Here is a 13422-nt window from a genome sequence, read left to right as displayed (position 1 = left end):
TAAAATTTTTTTACCTTTATAATTGAGAGTCAAACTTTTGCGGTCGTTACTTATTGTGATGTTCGAAAACAGCTGACCAACCAGTGTTGGTTAACTTCCGGGGTAAATAAAGCCCTTGGTATTTGGGTCTATTGGACTCGTAGAACTGCCCAGAAACCGTAGACCCCTCCAAAATCTGCTAGGCCAACAGCAACTCCCCCCTCACACCGATTTCATTCGCTTTCCTGCCCGCGAACCAGAGTCCGATTCAAATGCAACGGCTGGTTGCCAGCACTGGCCGCGCTGCAGTCCAGTGTTGCGCAACGCGGCGCATCGTCATGACAGTGTGGCAAAAAACAATGGCGAGGCGAAACTAAAAAATTGTGTTGCTGACATCTGGTCGCTTGCAAAACTATTTCGAGCAGATTTTGTGATATTTCGTTGTGATCGGTCGATAAATCCCTAGGTTTTTTTTTAAGGGGCAGTGCGAGGACATCGCAGCGGTTGGGCAGACAGCAAGAAAGGTGAGCGCAGGCCAGCAGATTGCGAAAAATTCAATTATATTTCCGCGACCGTCTGTTTTTTTGCATCGCTGTGTGTGTGTGTGTGTGTGTGTGTGTGTGAGCGCGCGGGTGTGTGTGTGGGAGCGCTCCGTGTATGACGTAAAGCAAACGCATTTCCCACGACTCGCTCGCCCCTGTGTGTGTGCGTGCGACTCTCTTTTCTTGCATCTAATTAGGCGACGAAAACACCGACGGGCTGCCAAACGCCGCAGTTTGTTGATTTTTCGCCCCGAAAGGGCCGCCGCAGCTGCATATGTGTCGCTATGTGTGCCGCTCGCCTGTCAGTGTTGCACAGCGCCCGCCAGTGCCCACAAAATGGGCGCACAACAACAACAACAGGGGCAGGGGCACGGCAGCGGGCTTCTTTTGCGGCTGGCCTGGAGTCCCTTGTGTGTGGAGGGAGCTCCACTCCCGGCTGGCGCCGCCGCCGCTGCCTGCAGGCCAAGCGCCGCGCCATTCCCTCTTGTTATCCGTTGCCAGACGCAACGCGAAAAACGACAGTTGGCATTTGAATTCGGCTTAAACGCACACCCATACTGGCGCAGGTCAGCAAGCAGCGCACACACACACACGCTCGCTCAAACACTATGGTGGCGGAGGGGAGGGGGGGTTAAAAAACGGACGCGACCTCGGCAAGCAGTTGCCTGCGATTTGGCCGTCAGTCCGAATTTGGGATTTTGGGGCTGGCATTCCCTGCTGGGCTCACATCTCTCCGGTTGATAGGTTTGAGTAGAACGACAGCATTTTCGACCTCACATTAAATCGGCACTCTAATTTTCTGTTCATTTCGTTTTTCGCCTTCTCCTTCTCGACATTTGTTCGGAGAGCAGACACAAGAAAGTAGTTCTACACAACTAACGGGAACAGCCAGATCCTCCCGCACACAAGCAGTCCGGTCAAGCAGTGCAGCACCAGGATAATCGGTCGAGAGCGACAGCCGCGATCCTCATCCTCGATCCTCATCCTCGAGCGCCATGGACATGATAACGGTGGGGCAGAGCGTCAAGATCAAGCGGACGGACGGCCGCGTCCACATGGCCGTGGTGGCGGTGATCAATCAGTCGGGCAAGTGCATCACAGTCGAATGGTACGAGCGCGGCGAGACCAAGGGCAAGGAGGTGGAACTGGAGGCCATACTCACGCTCAATCCGGAACTGCTGCAGGACACCGTCGAGCAGCATGCCGCGCCGGAGCCCAAGAAGCAGGCCACCGCCCCGATGAACCTGTCGCGCAATCCCACACAGTCGGCCATCGGCGGCAATCTCACCAGCCGCATGACCATGGGCGGCAACATGCTAAACAAGATCCAGGAGGCGCAGGCGATCACCCATCCGCTGGGCAACAGCAATAGCGGCAATACGAACAGCAACTCGAATGCCACGGCCGGCGGAGGCGGTGGCGGTGGCACCACTACCACTACTTCTACCACAGCCACAGGGCTGCAGCGGCCACGCTACGCGCAGAGTGTGAGTGGCCAGCAGCAGACGAGGATCGCCTCGGCGGTGACCAATAACACATTGCCCAATCCGGGTGCGAGTGCCACGGCCGCCAGTGCTGCGGCTGCCCAGGCAGCTGCTGCTCCGGCCAGCAATACGACCCAGGGCGCCGGCGGCGCACGGCGATCGCATGCACTGAAGGAGGTGGAGCGGCTGAAGGAGAACCGCGAGAAGCGGCGCGCCCGCCAGGCCGAGATGAAGGAGGAGAAGGTGGCCCTGATGAACCAGGATCCGGGCAATCCCAACTGGGAGACGGCGCAGATGATACGCGAGTACCAGAGCACGCTGGAGTTCGTGCCGCTGCTCGACGGGCAGGCCGTCGACGACCATCAGATCACCGTGTGCGTGCGCAAGCGACCCATCAGCCGCAAGGAGGTCAACCGCAAGGAGATCGACGTCATCTCGGTGCCGCGCAAGGACATGCTCATCGTGCACGAGCCGCGCAGCAAGGTCGACCTCACCAAGTTCCTGGAGAACCACAAGTTTCGCTTCGACTACGCCTTCAACGACACTTGCGACAATGCCATGGTGTACAAGTGAGTACAGGCCGAGTTCATCTATCCATTGTATCTGTCTATCTATTATGTCTAATGGTTGAGAGCCAAACAAAGCCGAATATGGCTGGTGCAAGCTTCGGTTTGCCTGGCTTATGGCGTATGAGGATTTCGTTGAGTTACTGACTTCTTTATACTAGTATAAAGTCTCACATTCCTCAGATAGGATTGATCTCATCTCTGGAAGACAACCTAAACATTGCTTGTGAGTTTGGTATATGTTCATTTCAATTTATTCAAATTTAAAGCTCTTCAAATGGGTGATTAATTCTTATCTATCTGATACATCAAAGGAGTCTTTAAAAACAACTAAAATATTTATTATTATATTTTTAAACCATTTTGCTTTAATTTTAGGACAAATTAGTTCTTCATTAAGTACCAGTTTGAACATTAAAGCACATAAAATAGTTATAAAATAGCATTTCAAATTAGAGCTCTTTAAAAAGGGTATATCTTCTTATCTCAATGATACATTTTGATATCGTAACCCATTCAAGAAGCCTTTATGTTACTGCTAATGTCATTAGAGATCTTTCATTTCTGCTTTTAATATCAATAGAAGCCCTTAAACAAATAAAATAGTTGGTAACCATCGTGCAAAACTATCATCGATCGAATTTCATATCAATTCCTATCTATTTGATCCATTATGATATCATTCAAATACCAAATTGAAACTATTTTCATGTGATAACAAGATCATATGTTCCTGAATATAGGCTGAAGTTCAATGTTTGCTCAGATTGCGATTGAGTAAACATTTGTGAACTTGTTTTGGTGATCGATCTGGTGACTGGCCCGGACGCTCGGCGGGCATCTCTGGCCGAGCGCCCCGCTTGAGTCATGCCGAGCGGGACGGCAACAGAAGCAGAGACGTGCATCCGAAAGCGGTTGCTCCCGAAATAGCCAAGTTGGCTCGGCGTGACTAACCCGCGGGCCCAGCCAGACGCTTCTCCCCGCTCGATCTCTCCATGGAATTGAACTCTTCCAGCGGAAGAGATTTCGAAAAGTAACTGCCTTTTGGCCCGGCATCTGGCCATTAGTAATTGCTCGCCTTCGATTCAATTAAAGCGGCTCTCGCCTGGCTTTCGTTGGCGCCCCCCTTCTCCGCCAGCCTCGCGGCTTTCAGGCGGTTTCCGGTTTTTGGTGCCTCTCTGGAATTGGTAATGCCATAAACACCTTAAACGCCACACGTAAACGTTGCGTCACGGCGAACTGCAGAGCAGAGTATACCCCATGAGTAATGGCGGGGATCAGTGCCAGCGACTGCTGGCGATAGCGGGTGAATCAACAGCTGATTGGCAAAGAATCATGCCTTATCATCGAGAGACCAGCATTTGTTTACTTGAATTTTTATGGGGTATTTAACCTGTAGTTTAGTATGCGGACGTAGATAGTCTTTTATTTAAGTAAATTAAAATACTTAGGTGAGGTTTCTCAAGGTCTTGTTTAAGTTATATTTGGTTAACTGTTAGAGAAAGTTGGTAATAGTTAAATTATTAGAAAATTCAAATTGGTTTTCTCAATGTCTTGTTAACTTTACTAACGACAACCCTCACGAGTTAATGGGTAATTATGCCTAATAAACTTGAAATCAAAGATTAAAAGTCAGATAAACACTAACATGATATTGAAAAATGCCTTTTTTCCAAAAATCAATTTTAACTGTTAGTTAAAAGTTGACATGACATTGAGGAATCGAAAAGACAAGCCCTGAAAGAAGGTTTTGCAAATTTTTTATCAGCTTTGTTTTGGAGTTGTCGGTCGTCAATCAAATAAGCACTAACATGGTATTGGGAAACAGCCTCTTTTTGTAAAAGCAAATTTAACTTGACGACAAAAGTTAACCTGACATTGAGAAATCAGTCTGATAAGCTTGAGAAACAGGATTAAGCCTACTCCTTATCAGTTTTTTGTTAACTGAGAAGCTAAACAGTCAGATTTTGCAGCATAAAATTTAACAACAAAAAGAAAACTTAACTCGACGACAAAAGTTAACTTGACATTGAGAAATCGGTACCCCAATTTAAATGAAAAATCGAAACAAGAGCCTACCCCAGTAAAATAACATCTTACTCTAACTCTTGCCTGTTGGAATCAATGCGCAAAGTGTCTCCTTGAACTGCTGCTTAGAGGACGTTCAGTTTGATGCCCCGAGCCGCCAATAGCACAATTTAAACTGCCAACTCTCACTCCACCCCGCAGATACACAGCCAAGCCGCTGGTCAAGACCATCTTCGAGGGCGGCATGGCGACGTGCTTCGCCTACGGCCAGACGGGCTCCGGCAAGACGCACACAATGGGCGGCGAGTTCAACGGCAAGGTGCAGGACTGCAAGAACGGCATCTACGCCATGGCGGCCAAGGACGTGTTTGTGACCCTCAACATGCCGCGTTACCGCTCCATGAATCTAGTCGTCTCGGCCAGCTTCTTTGAGATCTACAGCGGCAAGGTGAGTTGCATATGGCTTGTGTTATGTGACTTCTTCGGCAAACTAATAATGGGACTCCCCCCGCCAGGTATTCGACCTATTGGCCGACAAGCAAAAGCTGCGCGTCCTCGAGGACGGCAAGCAGCAGGTGCAGGTGGTGGGTCTCACCGAGAAGGTGGTGGACAGCGTGGAGGAGGTGCTGAAGCTGATCCAGCACGGCAACGCTGCCCGCACCTCTGGCCAGACGTCGGCCAACTCGAACTCGTCGCGCTCGCACGCCGTCTTCCAGATCGTCCTGCGGCCGATGGGCACCACCAAGATCCACGGCAAGTTCTCGTTCATCGATTTGGCGGGCAACGAGCGCGGCGTGGACACCTCGTCGGCCGACCGTCAGACACGCATGGAGGGTGCCGAGATCAACAAATCGCTGCTGGCCCTCAAGGAGTGCATCCGTGCGCTGGGCAAACAGTCGGCCCACTTGCCCTTCCGTGTCTCCAAGCTCACCCAGGTGCTGCGCGACTCGTTCATTGGCGAGAAGAGCAAGACCTGCATGATCGCCATGATCTCGCCGGGCCTGAGCTCCTGCGAGCACACGCTCAACACGCTGCGCTATGCGGACCGTGTCAAGGAGCTGGTGGTCAAGGACATCGCCGAGGTGGGCCCCGGCGGCGATCGCGATGTCATCGAGGTCATGGACGACGAGGAGGAGGAGGAACTCAATCTGGTGCATCCGCACTCGCATCAGATGCACCAGAATTCGCATGCGCCGACCTCCCAGTCGCAGATCAATCAGCGTGTCAGCGGCGGCGGCGGCGGCGGTGGTCACTCGGGCGGCATTCACAACAACAATAACAACAACAACAAGAATGGAAACGCCGGCAACATGGACCTGGCCATGCTGAGTTCGCTGAGCGTGAGTATAGCCTATATTTCTCTTCTCTCGATATTCTCCAAGTCCCTGTGTCGCCCCACCATCCGTCTAGAAGTTGTCAAGACCGTGCTAAGTTAATTTGGAGTTAACTTTTATGAATTATGAATTGTGCAAAAAAGAAGTGGCTCTGGGATGACCTGGGAATGGCGGGAGTAACGCAAAATCTTTTGGCCGGGAACTATATTCACACCCTTTGGTTTCAATAGCTACTCAAACTCTTTTTCAAATTCTTTTTACTTGTGCAAGCATAAATTTGTAATGTCGTTTTAACATTGTTCTCATAATATATACCCTCCCCATGCACTGAGCTAAAAAAAAGGGGATTGGAATTCAATGGATCAGGCCTATCAATCTGCCCGAGCAGGTGGCCTTGCCTTTAGCCTCAGCCCAGTCACAGCCGGTTGGAGCTCAGTTCGCAGCTCACTCCATTCCGTTCGGGTTCTAGCTTACATAAACAGCTCAATCGAAGCGTCGCAACACAATGCCTAAATTTCCGACCAAGCGTTTCCACAACGAAGATGCCGCCCGCGGCACTCACACACCCAGCATCGCGAGGTACACCAACTCACGGGCCCTGCGCTCCGTCTACGGCCAGCTGCCCAATGCGCTGGCCAGCCAGAGGGCGGGCGGCCGAGGAGGAGCAGGTGAAGCTGGAGCTGGAACTGGAGCTGGAGCAGCGCCGGCACAGGAACCACCACGCGTGTGGAACTGCAACAAGCCCAAGCCCAAGGCGAAGCCGGCGAACAGAACCTATGGCGTCTATGCCAAGCGGCATGCCAATTCCGTGGGCAAAGAGGCCTCCAAGATGGGCCTCAGGCAGTGGGCACATCCGCCCTATCCCGTGCAGCGTGCCAAGGAGGAGAGGCACCGCCAGGGGGAGAGAGCACGCCGCTACGATGCCTTCTATGTGCCCTTCGAACCGCCGGAGTCCCCGGCCCAGGCGTTCTTTGTGCCGCTGAACGACAATCGGGAGATGCCGCAGCCCAGGCGACTGCGGACCAAAGCAGAGACGATGCCCGCAGAGGCTGATGACCAGGGGGAGCCGCGCTACAGATCCTTCCAGCGGCTGCTCCCGGCTGGAGAGCGGTATGCTTTGAAGACCGCCGAGATGGCCAGCCTAATAGCGGAGGCCAAAGGGCGCCTGCGGCTGCTGAGGGCCAGCGAGCCGATGGAAGTGGATGGGGATGTGGATGAGGAGCCCCTGCTGCCGCCGCCGCCGCAGTTCGCCGAGGATCCCACCGAGTCCAGCAAGCGACTGATGCTCCAGCGCTCGCGCACGGAGATTCTCTTCTCCACCATCGACTGCGACGAGACGCTGTACAAGTACGCCTGTCATCTGCCCTTCGTGCGGGATCCGGGCAATCCCGGGGCCTCACGGCCGAGGATGCCCCGATTTTCGTCCCAGTTGACGATCTAAATTGAAAGGCAGTCACCTGACCCTTTGGCTGCGTTTCCACTTGCTTATATTTTGTTACCTGCTGAGTTGGCGCCAAAAAAATGTTGATTTCTTGTGGATTTTCACTGTAGCCCGCGGTTCTGCCGGGCGATGCAGGATTGCCTCGGCCGTTGACTTTCCAAGATTATCCTGTAGACAGTGAATTAAAGTAAATGGTATTCCATTCAATGGTCTTTCATCGCAGGGGAAACCAATATCCTTGCCTTAAGGGTGTGAAAAGGTGAAGGAAGTACTTGTAAATTATTTAAAATGGCAGAAATTAGTTAGTGAATTGTGGGGACTGCATTTTTATGTAAGATCTATCTACTAAAACCCTGTCCAATTACGCTCCGCAGGAACACGAGATGTCCGACGAGCTGATTGTGCAGCACCAGGCCATCGACGACCTGCAGCAGACGGAGGAGATGGTGGTGGAGTACCACCGCACCGTGAACGCCACCCTGGAGACCTTCCTCTCCGAGTCGAAGGCGCTGTACAACCTGACCAACTACGTGGACTACGACCAGGACTCGTACTGCAAGCGGGGCGAGTCGATGTTCTCGCAGCTGCTGGACATCGCCATCCAGTGCCGGGACATGATGGCCGAGTACCGCGCCAAGTTGGCCAAGGAGGAGATGCTCTCGTGCAGCTTCAACTCGCCGAACGGCAAGCGTTAGTCCGTGCAACCAGCTCGATCGCCCTTCCCCTCCATCAGACCCCCACCCCCACCCCCACATCCACATCCAACCCAACTGTCTGCTAATTAACCACTGTTCCCCACTGTTCTGGCTTCCCCTCTTGGCGAGGAAAAGTGCTGCAGAGGCGGCACCCTCTCAAGAACTTTAAATTTTAATTGGCCCTGGCCACCACTGAAGTCCTGGCGACGGGGGCTAGTATTTTTACACAGAACCACGAATGAAGTCCACGTGCAGCAACCTATTTATATAGCATATAAATAAAATGTCTTGTGAAAATAAGACTTGTCAGCCCCCCCCCCAAAGCAGCCGCTCTGTCTCTTTCCAACCAGCTTGTTGGGCTTTCAACTACGTTGATGGTCGAGGAGGAGCGACACAGTTGACAGCCTGAGCACGGCGGGCTGGGGCAGAGGCGGATGCAGGGGCAGACGCACCATGACAGCACACACCAATAACCGAGAAACTAACCGAGCAGCAGGCCACCTTCAATTATTATACGATTATGATTATAGTTTCTGCGCAGTCGATACTTTTGTAAAAGAAAAAGACATTTACTATATTATAATTACTACTTACATACGTTCTACTCTATTTATGATATGAGATTCCATTTAATATAATTACCTTATGCGATTCGTTGCCCTTTTTTTTTTGGCTTACTCGTCGTCGTTTCGTGCCGCGGCACAGATGCGAAGCACTTTACGAACCAATCGCGCATTGTATTTATTTAAAGGCCACAAACTGTATTTAATTCGTATTAATTTATTAAAATACTACTGCACCAAATCCAATTTACCTACATAATACGTACTCCCCGTAACTTTGAACGCAATCTTTGCCTGAGAGATATTTAGCCAGCGAGTGTTTCTTTTTTTTTTTGGACACCCCAATCCTCCTCCTTGCGTTCTCTAGGTCCCTATAAATATATACACATAATTTACATTATATTTTTTTGTCATTCTAAGCGACTGCGGTGAAGAATTTAAAAAGCAAACTGTCCTTGCTCTTATTGTTTAGAGATGATTTGCATTTCGTTTTGTACTAATATTTATTGCATACATTTAATTACGTTTAAAGGACTAAAACTAAACTAAACTATCGAAAGCAAATCAAACGAAAACTAACCAAATCATGGATTTCCACGCACGGCTTGTGCTGCGTTGAGGGAAAGCACAGATGCAAGTCGGTTCCAAGTAGCGGAGAGCGTAGTAACCTAGCCTTAACCGAGATGGAGCGAAAAACCAAGCAAGAAAGCAAACTAAACTGAAAAATGGAAAACGAACAACATACTCACGTGCTTCTCCTAAAGTATTTTATCCAGCCAAGGCGTTCGATCATTTTGTTATGCATTTCCTCAGAGCACTTTAGAGATATACCCCCTCCCAAGGCAGGCGCTGATATCCGTTTTTTAATCCACCAAATGCGAGTTTTTAAAACAATGTTAATATGGAAAACCAACTGAACGAGTGCTTCGATATTATGCGGTATAAATAATGAAAGTGTTAGGACTTGGACTCTAATAATGTATTATTAAATATAAATAATAAATTATATTGTAATAAAAAGTGAACATACACAACTAAATTTAACATTAAAGATGTGTAAAGCAAAAGCAAATGCGTTTTTATTTTTAGGGGTCTTGCAAGAAGAGTGTAAACTATTTACGTATAAAGTAAAACATTTGTTCCATTTATTAAATATTTTTTAATTTAATAAGTTTTGGTTTGAAGACCATGTTTTAAAAAATATATTAACCCTTATCCAAATTTCCTTTCTTTTGTATTTTTAAATCTTTAGTTTCCAAAATAAATTATGTATATTTTATATAAATATATTTATATTCAAGATCTGGGACTGATAATTTGTTTTAAAACAGATAGTACAGTTTTTATTGTGGAAAAACCTTATTTTACCATATTTTTTTTATTAATATTAATAGAATAGGAAACCTCTGGACTCTTTTTGAAATAATAATAATAAAAATAAATAATAAATAAAAATAAATAGCAATAAATACATATTTTTACATTTCTAAATTTGATTTTGAAACAAATTCATTTTGATTTATGTAGGGTAGTGAAAGTGAGTTGCCATCTTTGGGCAGCCAAGTGCTGCCAGATTAGGGGATTCCCCTTGATTTAGGTGGCAATTTTTAGGGAAATAATTTTTCCTTGGAAATTCTGATTTTATTTTGTTGAAAAGTATTCTACAATTATTTATCTTTTAAATATTGTATATAAAGAGTAATACTATTTGTTTAAAAATATTCTGAAAAAATAATTTTAAACCTGTTAGGTTTGCATTTAAGCGAGATTTTGAATTTCGGAGAATTTTTTGCTGCAATTAAGGGTTGATTTCAGAGGAATAATGTTTGCAGTCATTAGCCATTAATTATATGACAGTCGTAAAGACACCTGGCAATTGAATTTATATTTTAATACATATATTTTCTATAACTATTTTAACTAACCCAATTTTAATATGTTTTGATTACAAAAAAATGTGGTTTTGAATTTAGTGGAGTTTTTAAGTGCCACTTCATGGCTTGATTCAGATGTTTGCCATCATTTAGTTGTATATTTTATTTTAATATATATTTCCTATAACTATTTCCAAAAACTTAATTTGTATATGTTTTGTTTTATAGAAATCTCATTTTTGAATTTATTTTTATGTTTATAAAAATCCCATTTTGAATTTAGGGAAATTTTTTTACAGACCACGGGCTGCCTTCGGGAAAGCTGCTTCGCGTCTTCTGGAATTCTTTTTTATGTTAGTGTAAATTTTTAAATTTTTTTTATAACGCTGTCAATTAATCATTTTGTGTTAATAAAAATATCCCATTTTGAATTCGGGGGAATTTTTCAGTGGCAACACTGGGCTGGCTGCGGGAAAGCTGCCTCGCGCCGTCTGGCAACCCCGGCGGCCAAGTGACGTGGAACTGTGTTGTGTCAACTCGATGCAAATGCAATGCTAGAGCGTGTAAGGCTGGACGAGTCGAAACTGCCGGATCGGAAGCGTAGCTAAAATGTTGGACTTTGTGGTGGTGTTCACCAAGGGTGGCGTGGTGCTGTGGCACTCGGCCGCGTCCGGGGGCAGCTTCGCCTCCTGCATAAACAGCCTGATACGTGGCGTCATCCTGGAGGTGAGTGGACATCGTCGTGGCGGAGCTATCTGAATGGACAGTAACCGTATCCCGTTGCAGGAGAGGAGCACAGAGGCCAAGTACTTCGAGGAGGACCACCTGGCCGTGCAGTTCAAGCTGGACAACGAGCTGGACCTGGTCTACGCGGCCATCTTCCAGAAGGTGATCAAACTGAACTACCTGGACGGCTTCCTGGCCGACATGCAGGCGGCCTTCAAGGACAAGTTCGGCGGCATTCCGGCCGCGGAGCGACTGGGCAACGAGTACGACTTCGACCGCGAGTACCGCCGGGTGCTCAGCGCCGCCGAGGAGGCGTCCGCCAAGCAGGTGAAGGCCCCCAAGGCGATGCGCTCCTACAATGAGTCGCAGAAGTCGAAGAAGACCGTCGCCTCGATGATCCAGGACGACAAGAAGCCGCCGGCGGAGAAGCGGGTCAACATCCAGGAGAGCCCGCCGCCCTCCAAGTCGCAGCCCTCGTCGCCGCCAGCCAACGGCGCCACCATGGACGACATCATCCGGGAGAATAGGCGCAAGCTGCGCGAGAAGCTCACGCCCACCAAGAAGACCTCGCCGGGCGATTCCAGGCCCAGCAAGGCGGCGGCTTCCGAGAAGGCGGGCAAGAAGCCGCGCGTCTGGGATCTGGGCGGCAACTCCAAGGATGCCGTCATGCTGGACCGCTCCAAGGACACGCCCGAGGATGTGCAGTACCAGAACATCAATAGCGAGGTGAGTGCGGCTGAGTAGAGGGTGAAAGTAAGGGGTTAAGCAAGAAAAATACCAGTTTCTAGGCTGGATCACCATAACTTTCACTTATCTATATGCATCTCTTCCCTCGACAGCTGGTGGGCACCATGCAGGGCGTGATCCGCGACCTGGACGTGGAGAGCGAGGACGAGGCGGAGGACGAGGAGCAGTCCTCCTCCGAGGAGGAGGAGCAGCTGGTACAGTCCAAGAAGAACAAACGCGGCGGCCTGCTCTCCTACTTCAAGGGCATTGTGGGTGCCAAGACCATGACGCTGGCCGATCTGCAGCCGGCGCTGGAGAAGATGCGCGACCACTTGATATCGAAGAACGTGGCCACCGAGATTGCGGCCAAGCTGTGCGACTCGGTGGCCACCAGCCTGGACGGCAAACAGATGGGCACCTTCGACAGCATCGCCAGCCAGGTGAAGGAGGCCCTGACCCAGTCGCTGGTGCGGATTCTCTCGCCCAAGCGGCGCATCGACATCATACGCGATGCCCTGGAATCGAAGCGCAATGGCCGTCCGTACACGATCATCTTCTGCGGCGTGAATGGCGTGGGCAAGTCCACCAACCTGGCCAAGATCTGCTTCTGGCTGATCGAGAATGACTTCAATGTGCTGATCGCCGCCTGCGATACGTTCCGCGCCGGTGCCGTGGAGCAGCTGCGCACCCACACCCGCCATCTGAATGCCCTGCATCCGGCGGCCAAGCACGATGGCCGCACCATGGTGCAGCTGTACGAGAAGGGCTACGGCAAGGACGCGGCCGGCATTGCCATGGAGGCCATCAAGTTCGCCCACGACACGCGTGTGGATGTGGTGCTGGTGGACACCGCGGGACGCATGCAGGACAACGAGCCGCTGATGCGCTCGCTGTCCAAGCTGATCAAGGTGAACAACCCGGACCTGGTGCTCTTCGTGGGCGAGGCCCTGGTGGGCAACGAGGCCGTCGACCAGCTGGTGAAGTTCAACCAGTCGCTGGCCGACTACTCCTCCAACGAGAACCCGCACATCATCGACGGCATCGTGCTGACCAAGTTCGACACCATCGACGACAAGGTGGGCGCCGCCATCTCCATGACCTACATCACCGGCCAGCCCATCGTGTTCGTGGGCACCGGCCAGACGTACGCCGACCTCAAGGCCATCAACGTGAACGCCGTGGTCAACTCGCTGATGAAGTAGCTCCCTCCTGCGTCACCTGTCCTTTGCACCTCCCCTCAATGCTCTTTGTTTACATCTCCATCCGACCGAATGAAATACAGTGCTTTTGTCTCTTTTGTTGTTGAGTAAATGCATTTGTTCATTAATAAGAAGGAAGAAGGAAGATATGTACCCTTTTGACCTTTACAAATGGCTATCAAAGCGTGGAGTTGGCTAGGAGATATTATAAATTATAAGTAAAGGCTCCCAGAAGGTTCCTTAGCTACGAGGGCTCTGCCTAATC

At 49.6% G+C, this 13422-nt stretch overlaps 3 protein-coding genes across 5 annotated transcripts; all 3 read left to right on the top strand.

Annotated features, from left to right (window-relative positions):
• Positions 1-311: 311 nt before the first annotated feature.
• On the top strand, positions 312-8720 carry LOC108025790 (kinesin-like protein Klp10A). Of its 3 annotated transcripts, none has more exons than XM_044092987.2 (5): positions 312-503; positions 1373-2574; positions 4801-5047; positions 5115-5939; positions 7749-8720. In XM_044092987.2, exons 2-5 carry the CDS (start codon positions 1517-1519, stop codon positions 8067-8069), a joined length of 2451 nt encoding a protein of 816 aa, XP_043948922.1. In that variant the 5' UTR covers positions 312-503; positions 1373-1516; the 3' UTR covers positions 8070-8720. The 3 variants fall into 3 exon arrangements, with proteins under 3 accessions (XP_043948922.1, XP_050740832.1, XP_043948923.2); XM_050884875.1 differs by lacking the exon at positions 7749-8720 and adding an exon at positions 6013-6291; XM_044092988.2 differs by lacking the exon at positions 7749-8720 and adding an exon at positions 6010-6291.
• LOC127010624 (uncharacterized) lies at positions 6424-7576 on the top strand. The gene has a single exon (XM_050884878.1). The coding sequence runs from the start codon at positions 6439-6441 to the stop codon at positions 7372-7374; it is 936 nt and encodes a 311-aa protein (XP_050740835.1). The 5' UTR covers positions 6424-6438; the 3' UTR covers positions 7375-7576.
• Positions 8721-10983: 2263 nt separating the features above from the next.
• On the top strand, positions 10984-13269 carry LOC108025834 (signal recognition particle receptor subunit alpha homolog). The gene is made up of 3 exons (XM_017096492.3): positions 10984-11232; positions 11293-11958; positions 12072-13269. The coding sequence occupies exons 1-3, from the start codon at positions 11116-11118 to the stop codon at positions 13158-13160; spliced, it is 1872 nt and encodes a 623-aa protein (XP_016951981.1). The 5' UTR covers positions 10984-11115; the 3' UTR covers positions 13161-13269.
• Positions 13270-13422: the final 153 nt, after the last annotated feature.

This window comes from Drosophila biarmipes, chromosome X (genome assembly GCF_025231255.1).
Source record: "Drosophila biarmipes strain raj3 chromosome X, RU_DBia_V1.1, whole genome shotgun sequence".
Taxonomy (NCBI): domain Eukaryota; kingdom Metazoa; phylum Arthropoda; class Insecta; order Diptera; family Drosophilidae; genus Drosophila; species Drosophila biarmipes.
The sequence above is the reverse complement of the archived record's forward strand: the minus strand, read 5'-3'. Positions and strand labels throughout refer to the sequence as shown.

Bases quoted from the DNA above. Each gene is read 5' to 3' on its own strand.
- LOC108025834 (XM_017096492.3), top strand. From the start codon at position 11,116: ATGTTGGACTTTGTGGTGGTGTTCACCAAGGGTGGCGTGGTGCTGTGG. The intron at 11,233-11,292 runs GTGAGTGGACAT...ATCCCGTTGCAG, and splicing joins TACGTGGCGTCATCCTGGAG to GAGAGGAGCACAGAGGCCAA. The intron at 11,959-12,071 runs GTGAGTGCGGCT...TTCCCTCGACAG, and splicing joins ACCAGAACATCAATAGCGAG to CTGGTGGGCACCATGCAGGG.
- LOC127010624 (XM_050884878.1), top strand. From the start codon at position 6,439: ATGCCTAAATTTCCGACCAAGCGTTTCCACAACGAAGATGCCGCCCGC.
- LOC108025790 (XM_044092987.2), top strand. From the start codon at position 1,517: ATGGACATGATAACGGTGGGGCAGAGCGTCAAGATCAAGCGGACGGAC. The intron at 2,575-4,800 runs GTGAGTACAGGC...TCCACCCCGCAG, and splicing joins GACAATGCCATGGTGTACAA to ATACACAGCCAAGCCGCTGG. The intron at 5,940-7,748 runs GTGAGTATAGCC...TACGCTCCGCAG, and splicing joins CCATGCTGAGTTCGCTGAGC to GAACACGAGATGTCCGACGA.